This window comes from Mastigoproctus giganteus, chromosome 6, assembly GCF_048544385.1.
Source record: "Mastigoproctus giganteus isolate SK-2022 chromosome 6, ASM4854438v1, whole genome shotgun sequence".
Classification (NCBI taxonomy): Eukaryota; Metazoa; Arthropoda; class Arachnida; order Uropygi; family Thelyphonidae; genus Mastigoproctus; species Mastigoproctus giganteus.
In genome coordinates this window covers 221,664,324-221,692,287 of record NC_143580.1, presented here as the reverse complement: position 1 = coordinate 221,692,287, position 27,964 = coordinate 221,664,324, and the positions used below count along the sequence as shown (strand labels likewise).

General features: G+C 37.0%; 1 protein-coding gene across 3 annotated transcripts in view; it reads left to right on the top strand.

The window, feature by feature from the left end:
• The window catches only part of LOC150085010 (leucine-rich PPR motif-containing protein, mitochondrial-like), a 380,604-nt gene that overhangs the window by 323,526 nt on the left and 29,114 nt on the right, over nt 1-27,964 (top strand). For all 3 annotated transcript variants that reach the window (XM_090376735.1, XM_090376734.1, XM_090376736.1), the window contains exon 32: nt 11,294-11,409. In XM_090376735.1, coding sequence (XP_090232861.1) covers nt 11,294-11,409 — 116 coding nt within the window. The remainder of the gene's footprint in view (nt 1-11,293; nt 11,410-27,964) is intronic.

Below are 27,964 nucleotides of genomic sequence, written 5' to 3'. Positions count from 1 at the left end.
GCAACTTTCCAGTTCCTTCTGTTTTGTGCAATGGCCATCCATTCACAAACTCATGAATTTCATCTGTCTGTCACCGTTGTTGTCTTCCAGGTTTTCTCTTGGGTACCATTCTGTTATTTTCTTAGTCCATCTGTCATCATGTCTTTGAGCTATGTGTCTTGCCCAAGACCATTTTAGTTCTTTAGTTTTAATAAGAATGTCCTTTACTTCAGTTTGCTGCCTAATCCATGAGTTTCTCTTCTTATCTAACAGTCTGATTCCCAATATAATTTGTTCCATTCTTCGCTGTGTAGTTCTCAGCTTCTCTTCTATTCTTTTGGTGAGTGCCCAAGTTTCACTTCCATAAGTCATGGTGGGAAGTATACATTGGTTCATTATTTTACATTTCAGACAAATTGGGATATTGCTCCTCAGTATGTGACTATATTTCCTGAATGCTATCCATCCAAAATTTATTCTTCTCTTGACTTCCAGCCATTTATCATTATTACAGCTAATGACTTGTCCCAGGTAAGTATATGACTCCACCTTTTCAATTACTGCTCCTTCAATGATTATATCCCTTTCTGTGGCATACTTGTTCATCATTACTCTTGTTTTAGCCATATTCATCTTTAGTCCAAAATCCTTACTAACTGTTCATAAATGGTTTAGGTACTCTCTATTCACATTGACTCCCTTCTGTGACCAGTCTAATCTTCTGAAAGCTTCCTTAAGGGCAGCAGTAAACAACTTCGGAGATATTGTGTCTCCTTGTCGAACTCCTTTCTCAATTTTAAATTTGCTACTGTCTTTGTCTAGTCTAATAAAGGAGGTAGCATTCTCATATATTTTCTTCAAAATCATAATATATGGGGTATCTATGCCTTGTCTTTCCAGTGCCTGAAACATTGCCTTATGCTGTATGGAGTCAAATGCCTTTTCATAATCCACAAATGCCAGGCATAATGGTGTTTTATATTCATTTGCTTTCTCCATTAGCTGTGACATTACGTAAAGGTAATCCATAGTTGAGAATCCTGTCCTAAAGCCAGCTTGCTCTTTTGGTTGATTCTCATCAAGTATTCTTTCTAATCTGTTAGTAATGACCCCTGTGAACAACTTGTCGATGTGAGATAACAAGCTAATTGGTCTGTAATTTCCAATTTCTGATTTATCTCTTTTCTTATGCAGCAAAACTACGATTGCATTATTCCACTCCTTAGGCATCACATTTTCTAATGCATTTTGTGAAGAGTCTTGCCAGTTTTTGTGTCATGTCTCTTCTTTCCAATTTTAACAACTCTACAGTAACTTCATCTTTCCCTGGGGCTTTCTGATTCTTCATTTTCTTCAACGCGTGTTCTACCTAATCAGGAAGGATATTGGGTATGTTGTATGTGTTACTATATCTGAAGGAGAAAGGAGCCATATCGGGAGATAACTGCAGCTGAGTCACAGTAGTAGCTATGCTTGCAATTATAGGAGAATAAATTATTTGGAATTACTCCTAAGTTTAGGAATTTCTCCAAAGTTCCTCTTAGGTGCAATTTAGGAATTACTTCTATATGTATTTAATGTGTGCTTTATCTATCTATGTGTGACTTAATACAACAGATTGTTGCCTTATCATTCCCATTTTCCAAATTTGCCGAGACTGGGGGCATCCTCAACTTTCAAATCTCTCTCTCTCTCTCTCTCTCTCTCGGCAGGTGGTGCACCTTCCTTCTGTTTTTCCAGGACATCCTCATCTTCTCTTCCTTTGTGATGTCTACTCATAAATTCTTTTAGGCTATCTCTCTTCATTCATGCAGAGATGATGTCCAAACCATCTCAACCTCTTCTTTTATATTAGTTCTATAGTATCTTCCTCTGCATGCATACATCTTCTTATTTCTTCATTCGTAATCCTCTCTAGCCTAGAAACTAGCACTGCAATGCAGGTAGATTCTTTTTGTCCCCCTCTTTCAATGTTCACACCTCACAGCCATAGCAAAGTACCACTTCCACTAATGACCATCCAATATGTTTTTAGTTCTAAGGCTCCTACCAGATAGTATTGAGGGCTAAGAATCTTCCTACTTTGATGAATTCCTATGTAATCTTTCTCATTCAACAATCCTATATTGGTTATATTACATCCTAGATATTTGAAAAAGTCAACATGTTTTAGATGGATAGATTGTGTAACTTCCAATTCATCTGCATATTCTGCTGTGCTGAGGTATTGCACTGCTTTGAATAGGTAACACTTCACCAGTGGAGAAGACTAATGTTACTTATTCTTGGGGTGCCTCTGTAGCCAGGTGGGCAGGAGCATCAGTGCTTAGCACATGCTTCTTGATTAGACCGGGGTTCAAGTCCGTGACCACCAAATACGGAGGATGTGGAAAGGTTAGGGAATGACCACCGCATATCCCCGGAGCAATATGGCCTTAGTTGCTAATGCTCCTAAAATCCAAATAACAAAACAAACAAAAACAAACTTATTCTTGGTGGGTACCCTGTTGCAATAGTGACAAACTGATTATGAAGTATAACTCTACAATAGTTGGCAGTCGAGGTGAGCGGACACACTTTGTCAGGGCTACTCAGTTGAGTGGATTGGATTACTGTTGATTAGTGCTTTTAAATATTTGATTTATTTAGATATTGTTGGATTATTTTGTTATAGGTTTTCCTGTAACAGTTTGATTTTAATAATATTATAGATATAATTTTTTAAAGTTAATTTTCATTGATATTTGGCTAATTTTATAATGGTACTTACGAGATTTGCCTTAAACACGTCACAGGGTATCGTGACTCACACGGAAATAGCCGATGGCGATTTACGGGTGAGTCCTGATTTAATCCGTTGTGGAACCTGTGGAATGTTTTCCAAGGTCAACCTGGTGACTAATCATAGCTCACCTGGGGATTCTTTTCTTTGTGATCGATGTAAGGAGTGCACCGCTCTTAAATTGCAATTTGGTGCACCGATGGAACAATTTGAGTCCCTGAAAAAACGGGTGCTTGCCCTCGAGAATAATGCATCTGGGAGTTCGTCAGGGACTCAAGACTCCAGCAATCTACCAAGTGATGCACTCCCAATTCAGGCCTCAAAACAGAAAAACCAAGTGCAAACTACTCTGGTTAAAAAGGACATTGTTTTATTAGGAGACTCCATTGTCAGGGAAACGGGGAATATTTTTTGTAATAAGGATAGAACCGGGGTATGTCTGCTGGGAGCAACTATTAATGATGTCACCAACAGATTGTCAGATTTTAAGGGGGGTAAAGAGAATATTATTATTCATGTGGGGACAAATGACATTAAAAGTACACGATCTGACGATTTGTTGGAAAAATACAGGACCATGCTGAGGAAATGCCGCGAGCTAGGCCACAATGTCTATGTGTCTGCAATTCTGCCCAGACACGATAGAAGGGATTATATGTTAATAGCCTTGTGGATTAACTCAAGACTTGAAGGACTCTGCAAGGCTTTAGGGGGAAAATTTCTATCAGCATGGTCCACACTTGTAGGTAGAAGGAATTTGTTTTGTAGAGACGGGATACACTTAAATAAAGGTGGTGGAAAGGTTTTTGCCAGTATTATTGAGGATACCTTAAAGGTTCAGGGAAACTGCTAGTTAGGGGGGATGTGGGTAATGCTGACACGCATTTATCTGATAATATTGGTCAAGGTAACTCTTGCACATACCTCAAGAGTTCTTATCTGTTACCCCAACTGGACATATTATCTAGATGTTCTGGAGGCAGAAATGTTTCAAGTGAGCGGGTAGCTAATGCCAGGGAAGAAAGCCTAAAAAACTTCAAGGGTTGTGTTAGGGTTGTTAAATATACAAGAACAGTAAGTATTAATTGTTTATATAGTAATGTTAGAAGTGTCGTTAATAAAATGAGTTAATTCGAACTGCTGGTTAAAACAAGTAATGCGGACATAATAGGGCTTACGGAGACATGGTGCCACCCGGAAATTGGGGATTATGAGTTTCAGTACGGCTTGTATAATGTATTTAGGAAGGATAGGGTAGATATAAGGGGAGGTGGGGTAATGCTTCTTATCAGAAGCAGCCTGAGTGCAATGATAACTTTCCCGGATTCAGATGTTTCACATGCTAATATAGAATCTGTATGGTGTGAGATAGTTGGAAATAAAGGTATAATGCAAGTAGGAGTAATCTACAGACTGGGTGATTGTGAAGATTATGACGAAAGCCTCTACATGCAAATGGAATGGGCAAGTAAGTGTTTGTCTTATTATGGGTGATTTCAATTTGTTTCTAATTGATTGGAGTAAATGGGAAGGAAACTCGACATGGGGAACAAAATTTTTAAATCAACTAGATCACTGTTATTTGTATCAACATGTCAGGGAAAGTACTACAGAAAAGAATATCCTAGACCTCATCATCACCCATGAATCAGATGACATAACAGGGCTGACAGTAGAGCAACCAGTAGCAGGAAGTGATCACGGAGTTCTATGGTTGATGATGATGAGAGAGGTAGCAGAAGTAAAAGGCAAAGGAATGGGTTTTAATTTCAGAAAAGGAAATTACGATACCTTAAGGTACTACATGGCCTCTATTAACTGGGTAGATATCGCACAGAGAATGAATACATTTGAACTGTGGTAATCTTTTAAAACATTAATCACAGATGCCTTGAATGCGTATTTACTATTAAAAAAAATACTCCACGAGGAGGGTTCCAAGTTGGATGAATAGTAAAGTTGGCACATTACTTGAGCAGAAAAAGGTGCCATGGAAAAGTTACAGAGCATAAAAAGTACTGAAGCCTATAACAGCTACAAGGTGATCTGTAATAGAGCCACAGAAAAGGTTCGACAGGCAAAGGCAGTTTATGAGAAATCGTTAGCAAACAGAGAAAAGAGAGAGGATAAGGAATTTCACATATATAAATACAAAGAAGAAAAGGACAAACCAGATCGGACCTTTACGTAAAGGAAAGGGGATAGTATTAAATACACCAGCTGCCGTTATAGATGAACTCAACAGTTATTTTGCATCGATATTTACAAATGAAAAGCCTTTTGTGGCAATGGGAAATTGTGGGACGAAGTTGAAAAATATGTAATTAATGATATTGAAATTTCGCAAGGTTATTTAATGAAAAAACTTTCGAGCCTACAGGCCAGTTAGGCTCCTGGAGTTGATGGAATATATCCTATAATCTTAAGGGAGGCGGCATGTGAGTGCATTGAACCATTGAAGCTAATTATGCGAGCATCACTAGACTCTGGGGATATTCCCTTGGATTGGAAAATTGCCAATGTATCTCCCATACATAAGGGTGGCTCTAAGAGTGAAGTGGGAAATTATCGACCTGTCAGTCTGACTTCAGTGGTAGGGAAAATCATGGAGGCAGTGATCAAGGGTGGAATTCAGGATCATTTGGATCGAATTGAAATTCTCAAGGATATTCAGCATGGTTTTGTAAAGCGAAAATCATGTTTAACAAAACTGGTTCGCTATTTTCAAAAGGTCATCACGAGCTGGATTTGGAGAATAATTTCGACATTGTTTATTTAAATTTCAGCAAAGCTTTTAACTCAGTCCCACATGAGCTGTTGCTTTATAAGCTGGAACAGGTTGGAATCACTGGGAAAATGCTTAGATGGATAGCAGGATGGCTTCAGGGCAGGAGACAGGGTTGTGATAAATGGTTATTCCTCAGATTGGGTTGATGTAAAAAGTAGGGTTCCCCAAGGATCAGTATTAGGACCACTGTTGTTTTTCATTTTCATACACGACATCGAGGAAGGGATAGAGGGCATGATGTCTAAATTTGCAGATGATGTTAAAATAGGTAGTTAATGATCACTGTCAAGCTGAGTTTCTTCAGAGAGACCTAGTTAGACTTCAGGAATGGTCAGAAAAATGGCAGCTATGCTTTAATCCAAGAAAGTGTAAGGTATTACACCTGGGAAACAGTAATCCCAAAATAACTTATTCACTTCGTGGAGTTCAACTAAACCCTGTACTGGAGGAAAGGGACTTGGGTGTTATGATACAATCAGACATGAAATTCTCTGAGCATTGTAGTAGTAGTAGTGGCATGTGATGCAAGAAAGCAAGTGTATGAGCTTACGCAGCATCAGCCAAAAAAAAAAAAAAATCACACCATTCCCTCCAAATGCCTGTCCAGTTCCTCCTTAAATTTATTTAACCTATCAACTTCCAAACAACATATGGAAGTTTGTTCCAGCAATTAACCACCCGCTGGTTAAAGGCAAATTTCTGCACATCTATTCTACATCTGTCTTTTCTTATTTTGAATTTATGCCCCCTTAGGCTCGTAATCTGAACAAGTGAAGGAACCCATCAGAATTCAGCGAACTCAACCCATTCAAGGCCTTATACACCTCAATCAGATCACCGCGCAGGTGCCTAGTCTCCAGCCACTGCAATTTGCAGAACTAAAGCCTCTCTTGGTAAGAGGATCCCCTCACTCCCTTCACCAATCTTGTTGCCCTTCTCTGTACACGCTCAAGCAAATCTACGTCCTTCCTAAAATGAGAACTTCCAGACCTGTACGCAGTACTCAAGGCATGGCCTGACCATTGCCTTATACATAGGGACAATCACCTCCTTTTCCTTGCTAGCAAAATTCTTATATATCATCGACAAAACCCCATTACCTGCCCTGGCAGCCTGTCTGCATTGCTCAGAAAACTTCATATCTGATTGCACAATTACTCCCAGGTCTTTTTCATTTTCTACCACCTTAAGTGTAGTACCACACAGTTGGTACGTTTCTGTGGGGTTTACTTCTACCCATATTCAGTACTTTGCATTTGTCAAAGTTAAACTTCAGTTGCCCATCTGCCCAAATTAATCTAGATCCTGTTGCAGTAGCACACTGCCAATACTGTCATTGACAACCCTGCCAACCTTTGTATCATCTGCAAACTTCGACACTAAGCCTGATATACCTTCATCAATATCATTGATAAATATACAAAACAACAGAGGACCTAAGATCGAACGCTGTGTGACTCCACTAACAACATTAGTCCACGAAGAGCAGCACCCATTAATTACCACCTCTGTCTTCTCCCACTCAACCGTCCTTTTATCCATTGTAGCAACTTAGCCTAAATACCATTCTCCTCCAATTTGTACAATAGTCTTCCATGCACAACAGTGTCAAAAGCTTTCCTGAAATACAAATATATGATATCAAAATTATTTTTTGCATCCAGTTCCTTTGTAACCACATCATAATATCCTATCAGATTTGTCAGACAAGACTTTCCCTTAACAAATCCATGCTGTGTCTGAATTATTGCTGCAGTCTTGTCTAGATGATCCTGCAATGCATCTTTAACCAGTGACTCCATTATTTTAGCCGACTGGGCTAGCCGAGTGGGTAAAGTACCTGCCCGGCAACCCAAAGGTCGCGGGTTCGATTCCCCCCTCGGGCTTGGATCAAAGTACTGCAAAAACCTTGGGAGGTGCAATATGGCCACAGAAGCAGATGCGCCAACAACTACCAAAAAAAAAAAAAAAAAAAAAAAAAACCGTTATTTTACCTGGAACAGAAGTTAAACTAACTGGTCTGTAATTACTCGTGTCACCCTTCAATCCCCCTTTGGGAATTGGGGATACATTTGCACATCTCCAGTCCATGGGGACCTCCCCTGAGTCCAAGGATGCACTCATAATTATGGCCAAGGGTTTGCTTAGTTACTTTGCTGCCCCTTTTAATATAACTGGATAGATTCCATCCACCCCAGGTGCCTTTCTTATGTTTAACTTCAACAATTTCTCCTCCACTTTGCTCTCAGTTATTATAAAATCATTAAGCACCCTGCTACAATTTGATAACCTTCTGCCATTTTCAAACCATAATAACTCCTCATGTGTGAATGTAGATGCAAAATACTCAATCAGTTTGTTTGCTATCTGAGCAGGATCATTAACAGTGGAACCATTGATATCAAGTGGACCAATCAGATTCATCCCCTTCCTTTTAGAGTTTATATAAGTAAAGAAATCCTTGCTGTTTTTCTTAGCATCTTTTGTCAAAGATTTCTCGTAATCTGCCTTTGCCTGCCTAACCACCTTTGTGACCTGATTACAGACTAGCTTATATCTGCCATATGCTTCTGAGTCGCTTGATAATTTATATGCATCCCATGCATTTTTCTTCTGTGTCACGAGTTTCATTAGTTCATTTGATAACCATTTAGGCCTAAACCTTGAACAATATTTCTTAATAGGTATGAAACTTTTAGTAGCATCCACGATTAATTCCTTGAATGCTTCCAACTTAGAATTTACTGTTGGTAACATCATCGGTTGATCCCACTGTACAGAATTTAAAAACTGTCTGAGACCACTGTACTCACCTTTATGGAAACAAAAACCTTTTCCTTTACCCCTGGTGTTATATCTTTAAGTAAATCCCACATAAGTACACTGGGATCACTGCCACCTAGTGGTTCCTTTATCTGCAAATTCTTGCAGATAAAGCAAATTCTTTGCAAATTATCTGCAAAGTCATGAATGATCACTGCTGATAACCAGATCAAGAGTATTACCCTCTCTGGTTGCCTCTCGAACATGCTGCTGCAGAAAACAATCATCCAATAAATCCACAAAAGTCTTACTAATGTGTGAGTGACCAACCCACAAGTTCTAATCAATATCTGGGAAGTTAAAATCCCCCATTATAAGACATTCTGATTTACTAGCCCACTCCATTTCTCTGTACAATTGTTCATTGTACTCATTCGAGTCATTAGGCCTATAACACACTCCTACTCTTATATTACATCAAACTGACTCAACAGTGCACTGTTCATCTACATCAACTGGATGCATTTCTTTTGATTTTATGTTTTTCTTAATTAACAGCATAACACCTCCTCCCTTCCTATCCTGTCTGTCCTTTCTGTGCACATTGTACTCCCCAAATTCCAGTTCTGCATTCCTTATATCTATGTGACACCACGTCTCTGATATCCCAACAGTATCCGCCTTTGATGTCTTGACCAGCACTTCAAATATATTAAATTTATTTACTATACTTCTAGCATTGGTATACATGCACCTATTCTTATTCTTAGTTACCCTAACATATCCCATATACCCACCTGTTTCACGATGACTTCCATCAGTCCCTGAAACTCCACAGCACTCCTTGCTCCAGGTCGCTACTTATTCTAATAGAAGTTGTTTGCGGCTGCTCTTAACCTTTTAGTCTACGAATCCCCCCCAAGCTATCAGTTTTTTAACCCATCTAACACTGCCTCGATAGCACAGCAAATATTCTTGCACCCTTTCTATTTAAGTGTATCCCATCCCTGTAGAAGCAATCTCTCCTGTTAACAAGCACAGACCACTCTGAAAAAAAAAAATTCTACCCCTTGAGCCTTGCACATTCCCTCTAGGGCCGAATTGATTGACAAGGCTCTCATCCTATACTCCCTCCTATCGTGTCTGGGCAGAATTGCAGACACGTTCAAATTTAACCCTAACTCATGACTTTTTTGCAACATTGACCTGTACTTGTTAAGTAAATCTGCAGATTTCCTACTCTTAATGTCATTGGTGCCGACGTGTACAACAATATCACCTTTTGTGCCCTTAAAAGATGATATATGCTTTACAACATCATCAACTTTTGCCCCTAGCAGACATACCCTGGTCCTGTTCCATCTATCCTTTTTACACATTATATTCCCTGTCTCCCTGACAATAGAGTCACCAATAATAACTAGTTCCTTTGGGACCAGCGCATTCTGCCTTGTAGATTGCCGCTGTGTTGCCTGATGACCAGGAGTGAGTTCTGGCGTTGAGTTGGGCAGCTGAGAGCTTGACGGTCCCCTCATATTAATTTCTTCAAGGGCATCTATCCTACACCTCAAGTTCTCATAGATGCCCAGCAGAACGCTGAATTGATGCCTAATTTCTAGAAACTCTCTGCACCTGCACACACAAAGACATCCTCCTTGGCTAGATCATGTTCTGTTCCAGAGAGTTCGGCAAACATTTCACAAGTTGCACATTTTTTTAGGCTGTGATGCGGTGGAGAATCCCCCCCCCCCCCAGTTCTCCCCCGAGTCGCAGCACTCCTGCCACTTTGTGCCCGTTGCTTTGCTGCTCTAGTCTGGGGCATGATATTTTAAATTAATAAGATCAATAAATTTAATTAATTAATTGTCAATACTACGCTATCTAATAGAATCCTAAATGCAGTGATGCGTATTACACTATATAATTATACGTTAGAGCTGCCTAGTTACCACAATTAAAAATTTGACTTCCCTACTAATACTAATACTACTCTATACAAAAACAATGGCTGCAAGATTCATACGAAATAATTGTTTTACGTACATTAAGCAGTAATCTACAAAAACTCTTTATCTAAATTAAAAATAAAAATAACCAGCGTAACAATAACTATAAGACTATGTTTAAAATACAATATAAAAATAACAATTAGGTAAATAAAAAGTCAAACGCTTATCGCTTTTTCGGAGCCTGTAATTCACAGCTGTAATTTTTAAAGAGAGTCAGCATCCTCTCTTTGTAAACAGGTTGCAAGGAAGGCCCATGGTGTTCTATCGAAGATCTATCGAACTTTTGCAAGTAGAGATAGGAATGTGATAATCCCATTATATTAGGCTTTTGTTAGACACACTTTGAATACTGTGTTCAAGTATGGAGACCACACCTAAAGAAAGATATCGAGCTTCTTGAAAGGGTGCAAAGACAGGTAACTCTCCTGCGGAGATCGGCAAAAGGGCGTCCTTATGAAGAAAGACTTTGAATTTGTGGGTTGCAGGGTTTGGAAACTAGACACCTTAGAGGAGATTTGACTGAGATGTTTAAGGCTCTGAGAGGCATCAGTAAAATGAATGAGGATAAAATTTTCAAGATTATAAATGATGCTAGAACTAGAGGACATAAATTCAAGTTACAGTCGGAAATGTTTAGATTGGACTGCAGGAAGTTTTATTTTAGCCAGCGAGTTATCAATTACTGAAATAAGTTGCCTACATGGGTGGTAGAGGCTGACAGTTTGGGGAAATTCAAAGGTCATCTGAATAGTACCTTCAGGTCAGGGAAGCGCATAGGATGATAGGTTTTTTCCATTTTCTTTTATTAATTATTATTTATTTATTTTATTTTATTTTATTTTTTTTATCATTGTTAATTCCTTTATCAGTATTACAAGCCAGAAATGGCCAAAAATTCCCAGGAACAAGAATAATTATTGCTTTACTATTTTCTCGATTATTAGTATACTATTCCTATTTTTCTTTTCATAGTGACCAACAGGAAGAACTGCTGGCTAAAACAGAAGATAATATGGATGAAATGAAGTTTCAGTTTATGGGTGGAATTCTTCCATTACTGTCATCTCATCCAGAATATGAAAAAAAAGGTATATTGTTAATTATATTTTATTTAAACATGTATGGTAGCTTCTATAAAATCAATTCAGTTTTGCATTGGTTGCATAGTGTTCTATTTATTCCCTCCATTACAGTTCTGCTATTTAGCATTAGTAGAGGCATATGATGCAAGAAAGTAAACTTATATAGCATCAGCAAAAAAACAAAAAAAAAATTCCATTTCACAAAACCATTCACTCTAAATGCTTGTCCAGTTCTTCCGTGAATTTATTTAAGGTATCAACTTACACAATGACAAGGAAGTTTGTTCCCGCAATCAACCATCCTCTGGGTAAAGGCAAATTTCCGAACATCTGTTCTACAACTGTCCTTCCTCAATTTGAATTTATGCCCCCCCCCTTAGTTGTGTAATATGAGCAAGAGGAAGGATCCCATCAGCATTGAGCTTGCTAAAACCATTCAAGGCCTTATATACCTCAATCAGATCACCTCGCAGGTGCCTAGTCTCCAGACGCCGTAATTTGCAAAATTTTAGCCTTTCGTGGTAAGTGCACCTCATTGTTCCCTTCACCAATCTTGTTACCCCTCTCTGTACTTGTTCTTGCAACACTACATCTTTTCTAAAATGAGGCCTCCAGACCTGTATGCAGTATGCAGTACTCAAGGCTTGGACTGACCATTGCCTTATACAAAGGTATAATCACCTCCTTATCCCTACTAGAAAAATTCCTGTATTTCATTGACAAGACCCCATAACCTGCTCTGGAAGCCTGTCTGCACACCTCAGAAAACTTTATATCTGACTGCATAATTACCCCCAGGTCTTTTTCATTCTCTATCACCCTAAGTGTAGTACCACACAATTGGCACATTTCTTTGGGTTACTTTCTACCCATACGCCGTACTTTGCATTTGTCAGTGTTAAACTTCAGCTGCCACTTCTCAGCCCATCTGCCGAACTTTTCTTGGTCTTGTTGTACTAGCATACTGTCATTATCAACCATGCCAGCCTTTGTATTATCTGCAAACTTGGACATTAAGCCTGACATATACCTTCATCAATATCATTGATAAATATTCAAAACAACAATGGGCTCAACACTGAACCCTGGAGGACTTCACTAATAACATTAGTCCACGAAAATCAGTGTCCATTGATTACCACTCTGTCTTCTCCCACTCAACCACCCTTTTATCCATTATAGCAACTTGCCCTTAATACCATACTGCTCCAATATGTACAGTAGTCTTCAATGTGCAACAGTATCCAAAAGCTTTCTGAAATCCAAGTATATGATATCAATTTTTGCTTTCCAGTTCCCTTGTAACCATATCATAGTACCCAATCAAATTGGTCAGACAAGACTTCTCCCTAACAAGCCCATGCTGTGTCTGAATATTTACTGCAGTCTTGTCTAGATGATCCTGCAATGCTTCTTTAACTAGTGATGCCCCTATTTTCCCGGAAATAGAAGTTGAACTAATAACTCAGTAATTACCCGTGTCACCCTTTGTGAATCGGGGATACATTTGCACATATCCAGTCAGTGGGGGGGGTCCCCCAAGTCCAAAGGCACCTTCATAATTATGGCTAATGGTTTTCTTACTTCCTTTTCTGCCACCTTTAATATAACTGGATAGATCCCACCCATCCCAGGTGCCTTTCTTATATTTGACTTCAACAATTTCTCCTCCACTTTGCTCTCAGTTATTTCAAAATCATTAAGCTTCCTGTTACAGTTTAATAAGCTTCTGTTCTCCACTTCCCTACAGAATTCCTCCTGTTGATGATCTGAGCAGGATCATCAACAGTCAAACCATCAATATCAAGTGGACCAATCTGATTCAACCCCTTCCTTCTAGAGTTTAAATAATTAAAGAAGTCTCTACTGTTTTTCTTTGCATCCTTTGCCAAAGATTTTTTGTAATCTCTTTTGCTTGCCCGACCTCCTTTGTGACTTGATTACAGACTAACTTATATCTGTTATAGGCATCCATGTCTCCTGATAATTTATATGTATCCCATGCAGTTTTCTTCTCTGCCATGAGTCTCATTAGTTCATCTGACATCCATATAGGCCTAAACCTTGAGGAATATTTCTTAGTTGGTATGAAAAGCCTATTAGCTTCCAAGATTAATTCCTTGAATGCTTTCTATTTAGAATTTGCTGTTGGTAACATCATCAGTTGGTCCCACTGTATGGAATTTATAAACTGTATGAGACCACTGTAGTCACCTCTACAAAAGCAAAAACCTTTCCCTTTATCCCTAATGGTAGTTGCATCGTTAAGTAAATTCCACATCAGTACACTGTGATCACTATTACCCAGTGGTTCTTTTATCTGCAGATTCTTAATGCATGAATTTTTATGTATTTGGACAAGTGGGTGGTGGACATAGCTCATTTTCTCAAGCCCAGGATGATGCAGTTACTTTTAGCTATATAATACATGTTGTATGGATGAAAAATGTGCAGTGAGGCAATTGTGAGGAAGAAGTATTTTTTAAGCAGGTATTCTTCACAGCAAGCAATAGTGATTATAGTAATAATATGTGGTGTGAAGTAAGAAAAGTGTTGCATGGATGTCAGCAGCAATTATCAATCAACATAATGATGTGTTAATGAGTCTGGAATGAGTAACGTGTTTTCTATAGTCTGATGACTACTCCTTGGAAGATGGTGATGAAAAAGTCTAGTGAGTGGAAGTTTGAATGAATGTTAGACATACAATATGCTCATGCAACACAATTTGACAAGATGAAGCAAACTTGAAATAATATTTCGATAAAGTAGAGCTGTTAACAGCTTTACTCCTCTAAATAATGAACTGTTATGAATTGCTAGACACATCCATTTTTTATACACTACACAATGAAAAAAAAAAAAAAAAAACAGGAAATGCATTTCTGTTTTGTAATTACAAAGCTTGTATACATAGATATATCTATATAGAGTAGGTCTCATAAATTGAAATCACTCAGGGACATAGCACATTCTGGATTTTTGAAAATTCAACTTTTTTTGAAGGTCATACCCATAGAATTTTGGGACAATTTGTTATTTTTGTTAGCTGATACAGTAGACAGAACAAAATGTTTTTCATGTATATTTTATTGTGAACATTGTCACCGAAGGTGAATATTTGATATATTATTATTATTATTATTATTATTATTATTATTAGCCATATGGTGCAAGGAAGCCTCTAGTGAGGCTTATGCTGCACCAGGCCAAAAAAAAAAAAAAATCTGAATTACCCCAAGAGAGAGAATCATCAAGAAAAAGAAGAATGATGATATCTGACTCTGGATGTGCCAAGCCCATACTCACCAGATTATAGGCATCCTGGCATGTGTGTTCCGAATATCCAATATAAATCAATCTACCACCTTACAAAGCTACAAATTATCCCAATTATTCATGTCTTTAAAAACATGAGTTGCAACCACATCACTTCATCCCTGTTTTTTTGGCTTGCTTTGTGGGATAGCACATTTCTGTTACTTAGGATAGCAAGACATCATCGTTTAGATCAGCTTTTCCCAAACTGGGGTTCGCAAAACATTCAAAAGGGGTATCAAGTAATATATATATATATATATATATATATATATATATATACAGGTGACCCCCGCTTAACGCTGATAATTCGTTCCGGAAAAACAGAATAGGATATTTCCTAATCAATAATAAACGGTAGTGAAAAGATGCACAAATGTCAGTCAAAATATTTAATATTCAAATATTTGTACATATAAAATATTCTGCATTACTATTTACAGTATTCTGGTAACTATTTACGTATCAAAATTAAACTTAAAATTCCAATTAAAATCATGAATTTAATTGATCTAAATTGATTTAATTAAATGATGAATTTAATCATGAAAAATGTGTCAATTCTGGGTTGAACTTTGGCCCTCTTCTAAATAAACTAAAAGGGGTATTAATTTTAAATCCCTCACAACGTTACCACCCAACAATAAAGTCACCCGATCCTTCGCCGCTTTGAAACTTGGCATGTTTTTTGCTTCTTTCAATATGAAACTTCTTTTATGCATTCGTTTCCACAAAAGTCCTGCTTCATCTATGTTATAAACTTGTTGAGAAGTATAACACACAATACCCCTCTTCAATAATTTTAACAAGTTCTTTTTTGAAAGTTTCGGCTCCTTGATCTGCACTTGCGGCTTCTCCCTAGATTTTAAATCTATTCAACCAGCCCTTACCAGTTTTAAATGGTTCCACATGTTTTTTTTTTTTAGGTGAGTTTTCTTCAGATCATCATATTGGCTAATCTCTCTCTCTTTTTTTTTATTTTTTTATAATATTTAAATTAACTGAATTCTGCATTGGATATTATCTTCAATAAAATTAGTTAAAGTCTTTTCCATTTCAATCCTAATAGCCGGCCTAGCCCTAGTTGCTTGCAGTGGAACAGTTATCTTTCCTGCTGCTAAAATTAATTCTTTATTTTTTTATAATTGTTTTTACAGTTAAACTTGGAAGTCCTAAATTATGGCACACATCCGCTTGTCGTTGACGGGAATCGATTCACTTCAAAACGTCTAATTTAATTTTCAAATTCAGTCTTTTTCTTACATTTATAGTCTTCGTACTGCGCCCAGACATTGCTTTTTCATTCTTATCTGCCATTATTAACTCTTCTAAAATGTAACTGTGTTGGTTGCATTAATTACGATACAATTTTCAAGTAAACTGTCCATTACGTACGATGTCTAATACTGTACTGAGTGATGACTAGACTTCGGATAAATGCATATAACGCAAATATTACAATATACTTGATCATTTTTTAAAAATGTTGATCTCGGAACTACGTAACAAGTTACTGTACTGCAATTAAATTAGGGAGCGAGAAAATTTCACTGAGCGTGGGAAACGTTTTAATGCTGTTTTGCTATTCATTTTCAACTATCGGCTAAAGAGCGTTATAGTGATCTGTGACAGCGTTATAGTCAGATACGGGTTATAATATAAGAACAGCGTTATAGCAAATCAGCGTAAAGCAAACCACGTTATAACGGGGGCCTGCTGTGTATATAATATTGTAAGTAGAATGCGTAGATTAGATTTAAATGGTTTAAGTCTAATGAAAATACAGTATACACTGTGAGCGCTATATGGAATGAAAAAGAGGAAGAAATGGACTTACCGTTACTTTGTCCCTTTCTTCCGGCCTATACTGATATTCCTTATTATAGTTTATCCGGTTTTTCAATTCTTTTCACTTGCTTTTGTAAGGTCATCCATGATCTGTATGCACTACGTATTATAACCACTTTTATTGGCACATCCTTTATAAACTTATTAATGCAAAATTCATATCTAAATTTACCTTCACAGCACGTGGCAACTACATGTGCACTATAGCATACAGATCATGTCGGAAACAGAAGTAAGAACATTGCTGTCTTTATCATAATTTCGGTGGATGACCTCTGATGATGACACTGAAATTGTGAGAGACACTGCAATGTTATTCCATTTTAGTCGCCTTTTCACTTTTTATTTTAATCTCTAGTCCATTTCTTCCTCTTTTTCATTCCATATATCTCTCACAGTGTATACCGTTTTTCATTAGACTTAAACCATTTAAATCTAATCTACACATTCTACTTACAATATTATATATATACACATTATGGCTGTATGGTACGTTTTGCTAATGCAGTGTCCCTGATTCATATGCTATATTACTATTATTATCTTTTTCGTACAAGCACTTCCCCCCTATGTTAATTAGCTAATTAGTACCATTATTCGTTACTATATATATATATATATTATTTTATTATTTAAGATGTTAGTTTTAGTGGTAGAGTCTAATGGTGTATTTGTAATCAAAATTTAGCAGGTTATAGTGTATACCGAGAAACCAACCGGTAAAATAACGGCCCAAGAAACATAAGAACCTATGTACACGCCTACGGCAACCTGGAAAAAAATATATATATATGCAATATAACATAAGGCAAAACCTTACAAATCAAAATTATATTATAAAATAAAATTATGTTAATAATAGGTATATAGATACATTGAAAGGGACTTTTTAGAAGGCTAACCCTCTCAAAGTATCAACCATAATTAACAGGCTATCCGTTTCTGTAGTCATCGTCCAGCTTAACGGTGTCCAGAATATAGCTATGTAGTATGAGATAGCAATACCAAATGAAGGTAATGTAGTATTAGATCACAAAACCAAAATATATTATGGTTAACTAAAATTAATATATCCCAATTTAGTAGTTAGCTGGCTAGATGACTGTTAGCCCGACGGATAGCTAATTTATAAAAAGATAATAATACGTAGCTAATGTAGAAAGAGATCCATCCTTTGTTAAACATATACATATGTGGTATATTATATATCGTATAGGTAGCATAAGTATTAGTAGCATACACTAAAAGTAACACGAAGCAATAGTAGCATAAGCTAAAGAAGCGAACGGAAGTAGAGTAAAGTATAGATATAGTACCTCAATCCCCCTCGAATTACTCTAATAGTTCATGAGGTATGAAAAGTAGAATTATTACAGCAAAAGGTAAAAAGCATAGAAAAGGTGAAGCATAATTTTACTTAGGATAAAACCAGGAGTGTAACTTCCCATCCCTTATAGTAAGGGATCCTGGTTATTAGATATAACAATAAGAGTCAATAAGTATAAGATAAATTTATATATATATATATATAAAATGCTTACCACTGCAAAGAAAATATGCAGTGGTAAGCATTTTATATGTGTGTACCTAACCGATCGAAGCTCCCCCTGGTAACTGTAGTTAATGTCACTAAATAGCCAAAATTAATTCTAAAATCTATAGCGCCCTCTGCAATTTTTATATAAATATGGAACTAGCATATGGTAATGTTAACGAATAGATAGTTCTAGGAGACATCGTAGAGAATAATAGAATTGGTTCCTACCCATAGAGTAAATATAGGTACGACTTTTTCAACGAGTGTAAGCTATATATAGCTTACTCCCTGAGCAATGCCTACTATGTACATATATACATGTCCAACCAAAAGCTACCTATGCCAACAGTAACTTCAACGAAATACACCTACATATTCTATGCTGTATAAGTGCAGCTCAAGATTTTATCCATAATAAGATGTGGGTTAACGTTATTGTGCCTTTTGTTAATAGCTATTAAAATAGCTTTATGTAGGTATCGTGCAATAATATGGTGTGGGAATCCGTTTTTTGTTAACTTAGATCTGAAATCTATAAGCGTATCTATAGTGTAATCTGCCTTGTTACATATGCATGTTCTTCTGATACCTTGTGCAACTATTATAATATAATATATATATATATATATATATATTATATTATAATTATTATAATATTATATATATATATAGTATGTAGAACGTGTGAAGAAGATTTTTGTTTGAACCTATTGTTGTTTGTTTGTTATTTGGTTTTTAGGAGCATTAGCAACTAAGGCCATATTGCTCAGGGGATATGCGGTGGTCATTCCCTGACCTTTTCATATCTTGTGGTCACGGGCTCAAACCCCGGTCTAATCAAGAAGCCTGTGCTATGCACTGCTGCTCCTGCCTACCTGGCTACGGAGGCGCCTTGAACCTATTGAATCTATGGTATACACCAGAAATGAATTTGATGAAATGGATAAGGAATGTAGCGATATATGGTAGGATGAGGTGACCAGGTAAGATATGAAAAAGAGAGAGACAGATAGTTGACAAGAAATTAAAATAAGAAATGAAAAGGTGATCAAAATAGGACTACATTACAGTGTTTTTCACAGTTTCAGTGAAATTAAAACTGAACATTGGCAATTACAGTCTGCCATATATATATGTACTTCATTCCAAAATTCCATAAAAAACCCATAGGATTCAGATTTATAACCTCATGCAAGAATAGTTATGTACACAAACCGGGCAAAACTCTTAAACATCTACTACAATCCTTGTTGAACATCATACCAAATAGCAAAATTATAGGCAACAACCTACCAGTATTAAAATCCTTACAGAATAACAACATTTCCAGTATACAAACCTTTGACTTTCACAGCTTATTTACAAGTATTAAGCAAACCAAGCTAAAAACAGTACTCAAAGATATATACGCAAAATATAGAGAGAATATAACCTGCAATACCAACTACTGGAATAACCTAGTGAACCTATGTATCTCCAATAACTTTGTATATGATGGCAAGACAGTATATCTACAAACTAATGGAACGCCTATGGGAAGTCCTGCTTCATGCATAATAGCAAACCTATATCTATATTGGTCTGAAAACTCATTTCCACAGGAGCTTAACTTCTACAGATATATAGATGACCTCATAGTTATTAACTGCCCAAACTTCATCAAGGAATATAGACGCTTATACCCCAATGAACTCAGACTGGAAAAAAACAAACAACAACGATACTACAGCCTATTTCCTGGATCTTGAAATTACAGTAATAAACAAGCTACCATCAACCTGTACAACAAACATGATGCATTTAATTTTAATATAGTCAACCTCACACAGTGGCATTCCAATATATCTAGAGGAGTGCATGCCAATGTTATACTAGTGCAAAGCATCAGGATAGCAACCAGCTGCATCAGTAAGGAAATAACCATCAATAACATCAAGATGCTATACAAAAAACTGACAAACAACCTTTTTCCTACAGCATATCTTCACTACCACTTCTATAAAGCCCTGAACATTGTCAAATATAAAAAACTATGTGACGTCAATATAGACACCATAATCAGCAATAATTGAAGACAAAAACCCCTATACACCAAGTTTTTAAATAGTGTATATACAATACACTAGGCCTCTGTGGTGTCTTACAGCTCAGAAAACCTGTACCCACCAATTGGCCTAACAGTGTATTAACCATGTATATAATTTAATTTTTAATTTTCATTTCATTATCTATCTGTCATATTTTTCTCACTCACACAACTGACCTTAAATATATGATGTACTCACTCCCAGAACTTCGTTCAGGGTCCTAACTATAGGAATGGGTTTTGCAACCCCGAACTACCCGAGCCCAACTACTTACCACCTCGACTTCATTCATCTTTCTGCTTTACTTTCCTTACTTCTTATGTCCTGTGATCCATTAGTTTATTAAATGCAATATGCGGGATACTACCTTCTTACTTTACCCAATCTGTTTTTTGCCTTAACAAAGTTTAGCTTCTTTTCACCGCTACTTTGTAAGCTATTGTATCTCTCAACTATCCTGGGCAGTTTGGGCACCATGTATTTAACAGCGTTCATCGCCACATATTGCATTTCAATTTATACCTCCAACTTGCCCACAGACACCAACCATACCATGCAATTTTTTTTTCACACCATTTTCTAATGCTAGGGAAAACTAGCATACCTCTACATAAATATACTGGTATGCCGGCATCTTGGTATTTTCAGTCTTACAAGGTAAAGGTAAGTTCCTTTCTTCTTGCCTATTCCTACATTCCGATTTCATTATTTTAGTTTTTTCAATTCTTTTTACTTGATTCTGTAAGGTCATCCATGATCTGTATGCCCTACATAATATAATTGCATTTGTTGGCACAATTTATTAGACCTTATTCTTGCCGCAAAATTTCAAATTTCGTTCTTAACACGTGTCTACAGCACACATGCACCATAACATACAGAACATATCGGAAACAGAAGCAAGAACATTGCCGTCTTTCTCATAATTTTGGTGGATGACCTCTGATGAAGTCACTGAAATTGTGAAAAACACTGCACTGTAGTCTTATTTTGGTTGCCTTTTCATTTCTTATTTTAATTTCTTGCCAACTATCTGTCTCTCTCTCTCTCTCTCTCTCTCTTTTTCATATCTTACCTGGTCACCTCATCCTACCATATATCGCTACATTCCATATCCATTTTGTCGAATTCACTTCTGATGTATACCGTAGATTCAATGGGTTCAAACAAAAATCTTCACACTTTCTACATACTATATATATATATATTATGGCTGTAGGATATGTTTTTCTAATGCAGTGTCCCTGATCCATAATCAACGTTATCTTCCTTTTAGTACTGTTACTCTCCACTGTCTATGATTACTTAGCTTCTTAATACTATTATTCTTTTATTTTTATTATATATATATATGTAGGGGTCCACAGATCTCAGTAGTTTAGGAGCCGCTGGTTTAGATGATTCTTTGAGATGGCGGGCCGTTGGATGGCTTGAAACCGGGCAGGCGGAGGTCGCATGTTGGCTTAATGTGCCACACAATGTCATCTTGGCACTATGGAAGCAGTTTCAGGAAACGGGAACTATTACAAGAAGAGTTGGTCAAGGTTGCCCAAGGGCTTGTTAACCATAGCAGACCTCTATTTGGCTCTAACAGCAATACCACCACTTTGCTTATTGGAGGCTTGAAGTGGTGAAACCCATGTTTAGTCTCTAGAGCAAAGTTTCCGGCATCCCTCTTCCCCCACACTTCTCCTTCAACCCATGCACTGTACTAAGTACTATGGGTTTTGATACCTTTCGTGTTTGGGATTTTCATTGAGATTGCTGCAGCCATAGGTTAAAACATTTCCAACCTGATTGTGTTAAGAAGGCTTGATTTAAGTGGACTCTATGCAAGGAAGCTAGTGGTTTGTATCCCATTAACCCCTTTCCAGCTTGTCTGGACACCTCAGCAAGAGTTTGTGGTTGGTAGAGCCTGGCTGCCTCCACATGGCTTGGGATGGGAATCTGAGCAGGGAACTGGGTGTTCCCTTGCTGCAAAATGCCAGGTGCAGCACACAATAGAACACACACACATGCTCTAACAGGCGATATGCCCTTACAGACACACCAGCAGTGTATAGGGGAGAAACCCTGGTTATTGCTATTTATACAATGAATCCCATTAATATCCAAACCACCACCTAGGGGCTGTCTGGGGCTGATCGTTTGTGCAATAAGTGTGAGCTTAAGCGAGACAAGTTGTTTAGCCAGATTTATATTTTTCTCTTATTGTACATAGTTATATTGCCTGAAAGTAGCTGGCCCTACTTCCATGTAGTCTACGGTGGGCGGGCAGGAGATTCCTGCTCGGCTAAATGGGCCAAATTGGGCTGAAGTGATTGTTAGTCCTTCAATTCCGTGCTCTTGTGGCATTAGCCCCTGGAACTGCCAGCCCGTTTAACTTGGTGGTGGAAGATTTTACTAACTGCCGGTAGATTTCGTAGTTACTTTAATTGTTACATATAAGATTGAGCTTGAGATTGAGAGCTCCTTGCTACCTAATATTTTATATTAATTTAACAGTTATCAACGTTATTGATTCTTGTTTTTTAATTGTATATGTAATAATTTTATTTATACAAATATGTCTTCCTCTAGTGAGGTTGACTTTCTGTGTGATGAAGAATTGATGGCGGCTACCAGTGAAGTAACCGATGATGAATACGAAGAAATATTAATCTATATTATTAATTTTTATTATTTTTTTAAAATTTTCTTATTATTATTAATTATTATTATTTTTTTTAATTTTCTTCTTATTATTAATTTGTTTTTATTCTTATTATTATTAATTTATTATTTATTATTATTATTTTTTTATTTTATTTATTTATTTTTTTTTTGGCTGGTGCAGCATAAGTCATAGGCTTCCTTACACCATGTGGCCATTACTAATAATAATACCAATTTGGTAAATAAATTTGTAAATTCTGAGTCAGGTCCAAGAACTGAATGAATTAGAAATATTTTCTAGTAGAAGTATATAAAGAACTCATGCTTATGGCAGGTCATCGTCACTTTCAGGTCCTCCTCAAGGCTCTAAAAAGAAAAAAGTTAAGGTGCTAGCCAAAGAAGTGAATTCTGATTCAAAAGTTCAAGACAAGAAAGAAAAGAATTGGAAAAGATGAAGAAAAGATGATAGTGTTATGGATAAAATTGAAGTTGAAGGTTTTAAGTATATAATAGAAGTAAAAAGTTGTTTAAGAAGTTTTGTATACATTCTTGATTTTTGGGACAAGTTGGAAGCCAAAGCACAAGATATACAAGTGGAGAACATAATGTTAAAAGAAAAGTTAAAGAAAAAGTCAGAAAAGTGTGTCAAGAAACTATGCAACAATAATACTCAAAAAGAACTTGAATCCGGCGTAATTGTTCCAAAGGTGATGATAATAAAGGCAATGACTGATCAATATAAATCTGGTAAGGAGATAAAGGCTGATATCCTTAAGGAAGTGAGATCTATGTTGTCATCAGTGCGTGTAAGAAATATTAGGTCTGTAAGAGACCGTGGTGTGATTGTGGAGGCTAAGACTGACGATGACATTGCAAAACTAAAAGGATGTTCGAAAATACAAAGTATGGGTTTAAGATATACTGTGCTACTGTGCCTAAACCTATTGTTCCTAAAGTGGTGATATTTGATGTAGAGAAGGGGATAACAAAACATGACTTTCTAAAACAACTGTGGTTGAAGAATTTTAAGGACGTTAACGTGACAGAGAAGAAGTATATGGGCAGTATTGGAATATTATCAGTAAATAAGACCAAGAACTCACAGGCAGAGAACTGGGTCATACAGTTGGCTCCAGTATTGTGGTTGAAGATAAAAGAATATTTCAAGATTGTTTATAGGCTGGTCAGCATGTAGATTTAGAGAAATATATTCTGTAACTCAAATTTACAAATGTTTATCATTTGGCATGTAGCAAAAATTTTGTAAGAGGGAGAGACTGTGTGGCCACTGTGCCAAAAACAAAGAATGCCCAAATCGTAACAGCAACCAGTATGCTGTAATTGTACGAGGAATAAAGTTGAGGCTACTCATGCACCAGTTGATAAGATATGTCATGAATATAAGAAAGCATTGGAGATTTATAAGAAAAAAAATTAATTATGGCTAGTGAGCTTGGAGTTTTGCATTTGAATGCTCAACATGCAAAAAGTGTTGTATCTCAATTATTTAATGAAGCGAGATAATGTAGCAGTTGCCCTCTTGCAGGAGCCTTATGTAGTCTGTGGAAAAGTTGGAGGATATCCATGAGGATATAAGATAATATCAGAAGGAGATAAGCCAATGACTGTCATTATTGTATGCTCGCATGATTTAGTTGTTACAAAGGTAGCAACCTTTTGTGGCAAGAACATTATATGTTGTGAAATAATTGGCAGCTTTGGCAGAGTATATCTCATGACAATGTATTGTCAATATTCTGAAGAAATGGATCTTTATGTGGAATATCATGAGAAGCTGCAACAGGCATTTGGCTCTTGTGAGAGATGGTGGTTGCTTTAGACTCTAATGCTAAATCTCCATTTTGGGGCAGCGAGGTATCTGATGACAGGAATGTTACTGAAGGATTTTCTTGCTGCTTCCACAATGGAAGTGATTAACGAAGAAGGACATCCGCCCACTTATTCAACTATGCATGGGCAGTCATATATAGACTTAACTATAGCCACTGGTGCAGTTAAGAATAATATTAGGAATTGGAAAGTGCTAGAGGGATATACGAACAGTGGCCATCACAGCATCTCCTTCAAGGTGAGTGCACAAGATGGAATTTGAGATGTGCATGCTATAAGTAGATTTCTCATTAAAAAATGCTATGTGGAGTAAATTTAATGAAAAAATGCTTAGATTTAATATCTGGTGTTGACTGGCTTAAATTGAACTCGTGAATATGTAAAGACTTTAGCTGATATACTGATAAAATCATGTCAAGTATCCATGAAGAAAAAGCGTTTTGTAACAAGACCTGTTTTCTGGTGGAATGAAGAATTAACTCAGATGCGTAAAGAGACTAAGTTTAAGAAGAAAGATTTTTTAGATTTAGAACTTGTAAACCACTATGGCAATTTGTTCAGGCAACACAGGAAGTTATATGTTGATGCTAAGATAAGTAGTTGGAAAAATTTTGTTGAGCAAGGATCTCAAGATCCATGGAGTTCCGTGTTTAAAATTTTAACTAATAAGAAATACTTAGCCAATGTCTCTTGTACTACGAGTAATGAAAATAATACTACTCGAAATTGGGCTGATTCTGTGAGCATGGTCTTGAATGAGCTCTTTCCGGAGGATATAAATACTATGGACACAAGTATATGAACACAAGTTGCTGGGGCTGTAGACTATGCAAAGACAGGCCGATTGCCAGGCCTTGATAAAATTGAAGTTCATGTGCTTAAGAAATCTTATAAACTTATGCCAAGAATATACTTAGATATGTATAACAAGTGTTTGGAGGAGGATGTCTTCCCCCAGGACTGGGAGGAGGCACAGGTGAAGTCTATTTTGAAAGGAGTTGATAAACTTTTAAATGAAACTGGTTCATATCACCCCATTGCTGTGCTGGGAAAGACTTATGAATAATTGTGTATCAGTCGCTTAATGATTAGTTATAATATGAAGGCTGTGTCCTCTAAAAACCAATTTGGTTTTAAAAAAGGTTATGGGGCAGTGGATGATAGTATATAGCTTGATTTGGGCAGTGGAGGGCTGTGGTGATTGGTATGTGCTAGGAATTTTTACAGATTTTAAGGGTGCATTCAACAGATTGTGGTGGAACGGCATCGTTGCTCGTATAAGAGCAACAGAGTGCCCTGTTTTGTTATATAAAGTATTTAGACACTTTTAATGATAGGAAAGTGAGCATAGAAACTACTTATACTAAAGTTGAGAAAGTAATACAAAGAGATTGTCCTCAGGGCTTGGTTATCGGTCCCTTTGCATGGAAAATAGTTCTTGATGAGTTCTTACTTCAGGAGAAAGAAGGAATAAAAAAGATTGCATATGGTGATGATTTAGCAATTTTAGTATTTGACAATTCTCATTCTGTATTAGAGAAAAGATCAAAGAAATTCTAACTGAATTGAAAAATTGGAGCGGACTCTATAAGCTGCAGATATCTCAGGACAAGGCAGTCCAGATGTTGCTGAAAGGTCACTTGAGTAAACAAAGCGCCAACTGTGAGGCTCCTGGGAGATTCAGTTTGGTACATTAGGGTGACAAAATACTTAGGCCTAATGCTTGAAGAACGATTGTTCTTCATGGAACATTCAAAATACTTAAAGACAAAAATTAGGACACTTTATGGCAAGCTCCGGCAGGTTGTAAGAAGGGATTGGGGCATTGAAGGCTGCGCCTTAAATTTACTTTGAGTGCCTATTTGTCCCAATCATAACTTACACCTCTGAGCATGTGTGCTTCGAATTGATAAGGTGGTCATTAATAATATTTATTACAGGCACAAAGATTTTCTCTGCTTAGTATTACTTGCGCTTGCCAAACTGTCTCGACAGAGGCTTTGCAGATTATATCTGGTAGGCTGCCAGTTCAGTATAAAGTTTTACTGTCTGGATTTATGTATTATACAAAAAGGAATATAAAAACAGCCATTATGGGCATGACATCTTGCCCAGATGAAGGAAGGCTTTACACCAGAGCTGATATAAAGCAAGAGGAAAAAATGAATATGTGAGAGCTCAAAGTTAAGTGGCAGATAAACTGGCAAGAATCTGCAAAAGGTAGGCAAACCTATGTGTTCTTTCCAAATGTGGATATACTAGATACTCGGAAAAGAACTTGGTAGCAGTTTGGGTTGTGAATGCTACCTTTTTAATAACATGTCATGGTCTATCTCAGGGGTGGCCAACTTAATTTGTGATGCAATCTACTTTTTTTCTTCAAAATGTGCTGCGATCTACCATCTCAAGAATTTCATTGCACTTGGTTAATAAAGTTAATCAACACATATTGAAAAATGTTGTTTATAAATTTTAAATTTAAATACAATTCAGAATTCTTATTTTAAATTCATATGTATTTAAATATTTAATTTATGTGAAGTTTGTGTCTTCATGTCATCTGCCAAGCTTTCAAAATCGAGGATATACCATGATAAGGCCAACAGTAAAGAATCTTCTGTATGCAAGTCTGTAAATAATTAAAAAAAAAAAAAAAAAAAACTGCAGCCATTATCAACCCACTGCAGGATGGAAGCCTCCTCAACAATTCATGCTGAGGGAAATGGACCATAATCTTCCACGCTGGTCCATTGCGAGTTGGCAGATTGACCGTATTTAGCAGTCAGGGGCTTGAACCCTGTCTACTCAAAGAGTGTGTGCTGCTGCACTCCCGCTCCTGACCACTCGGCTACGGAGGCGGAGAGCAATTCTTCGTCTTAGTTTGTTTCAAATATGAAAAGACCGATTCACATAGATATGTGGAACCAAATCAGGAAATGCGGCTACCCCCCCCCAGAAGATCATAGACAAATACATCCGAGGTGAGCACGAACAAAGAGAACCATTCACACCACTGGCCACCGCATACATTCCCTACTATGCAGGCCTAACTGAATGCATAGCTTGTATTGCGTGATTGCCAGACACGTTGTGTGCAGCTTCCGGGGCATAGGTTGCACACAGTTGTGTCACAGGTTAAGGACCCTGTGCAAAGGGAATTTACAAGTGTGGTCATGTATGAGATTAGATGCCCGGATTGTGGGGAATGTTATGTTGGGGAAATGAAATGGCGGTTCAGAGATCGTCTGGGGGAGCATATGAACGC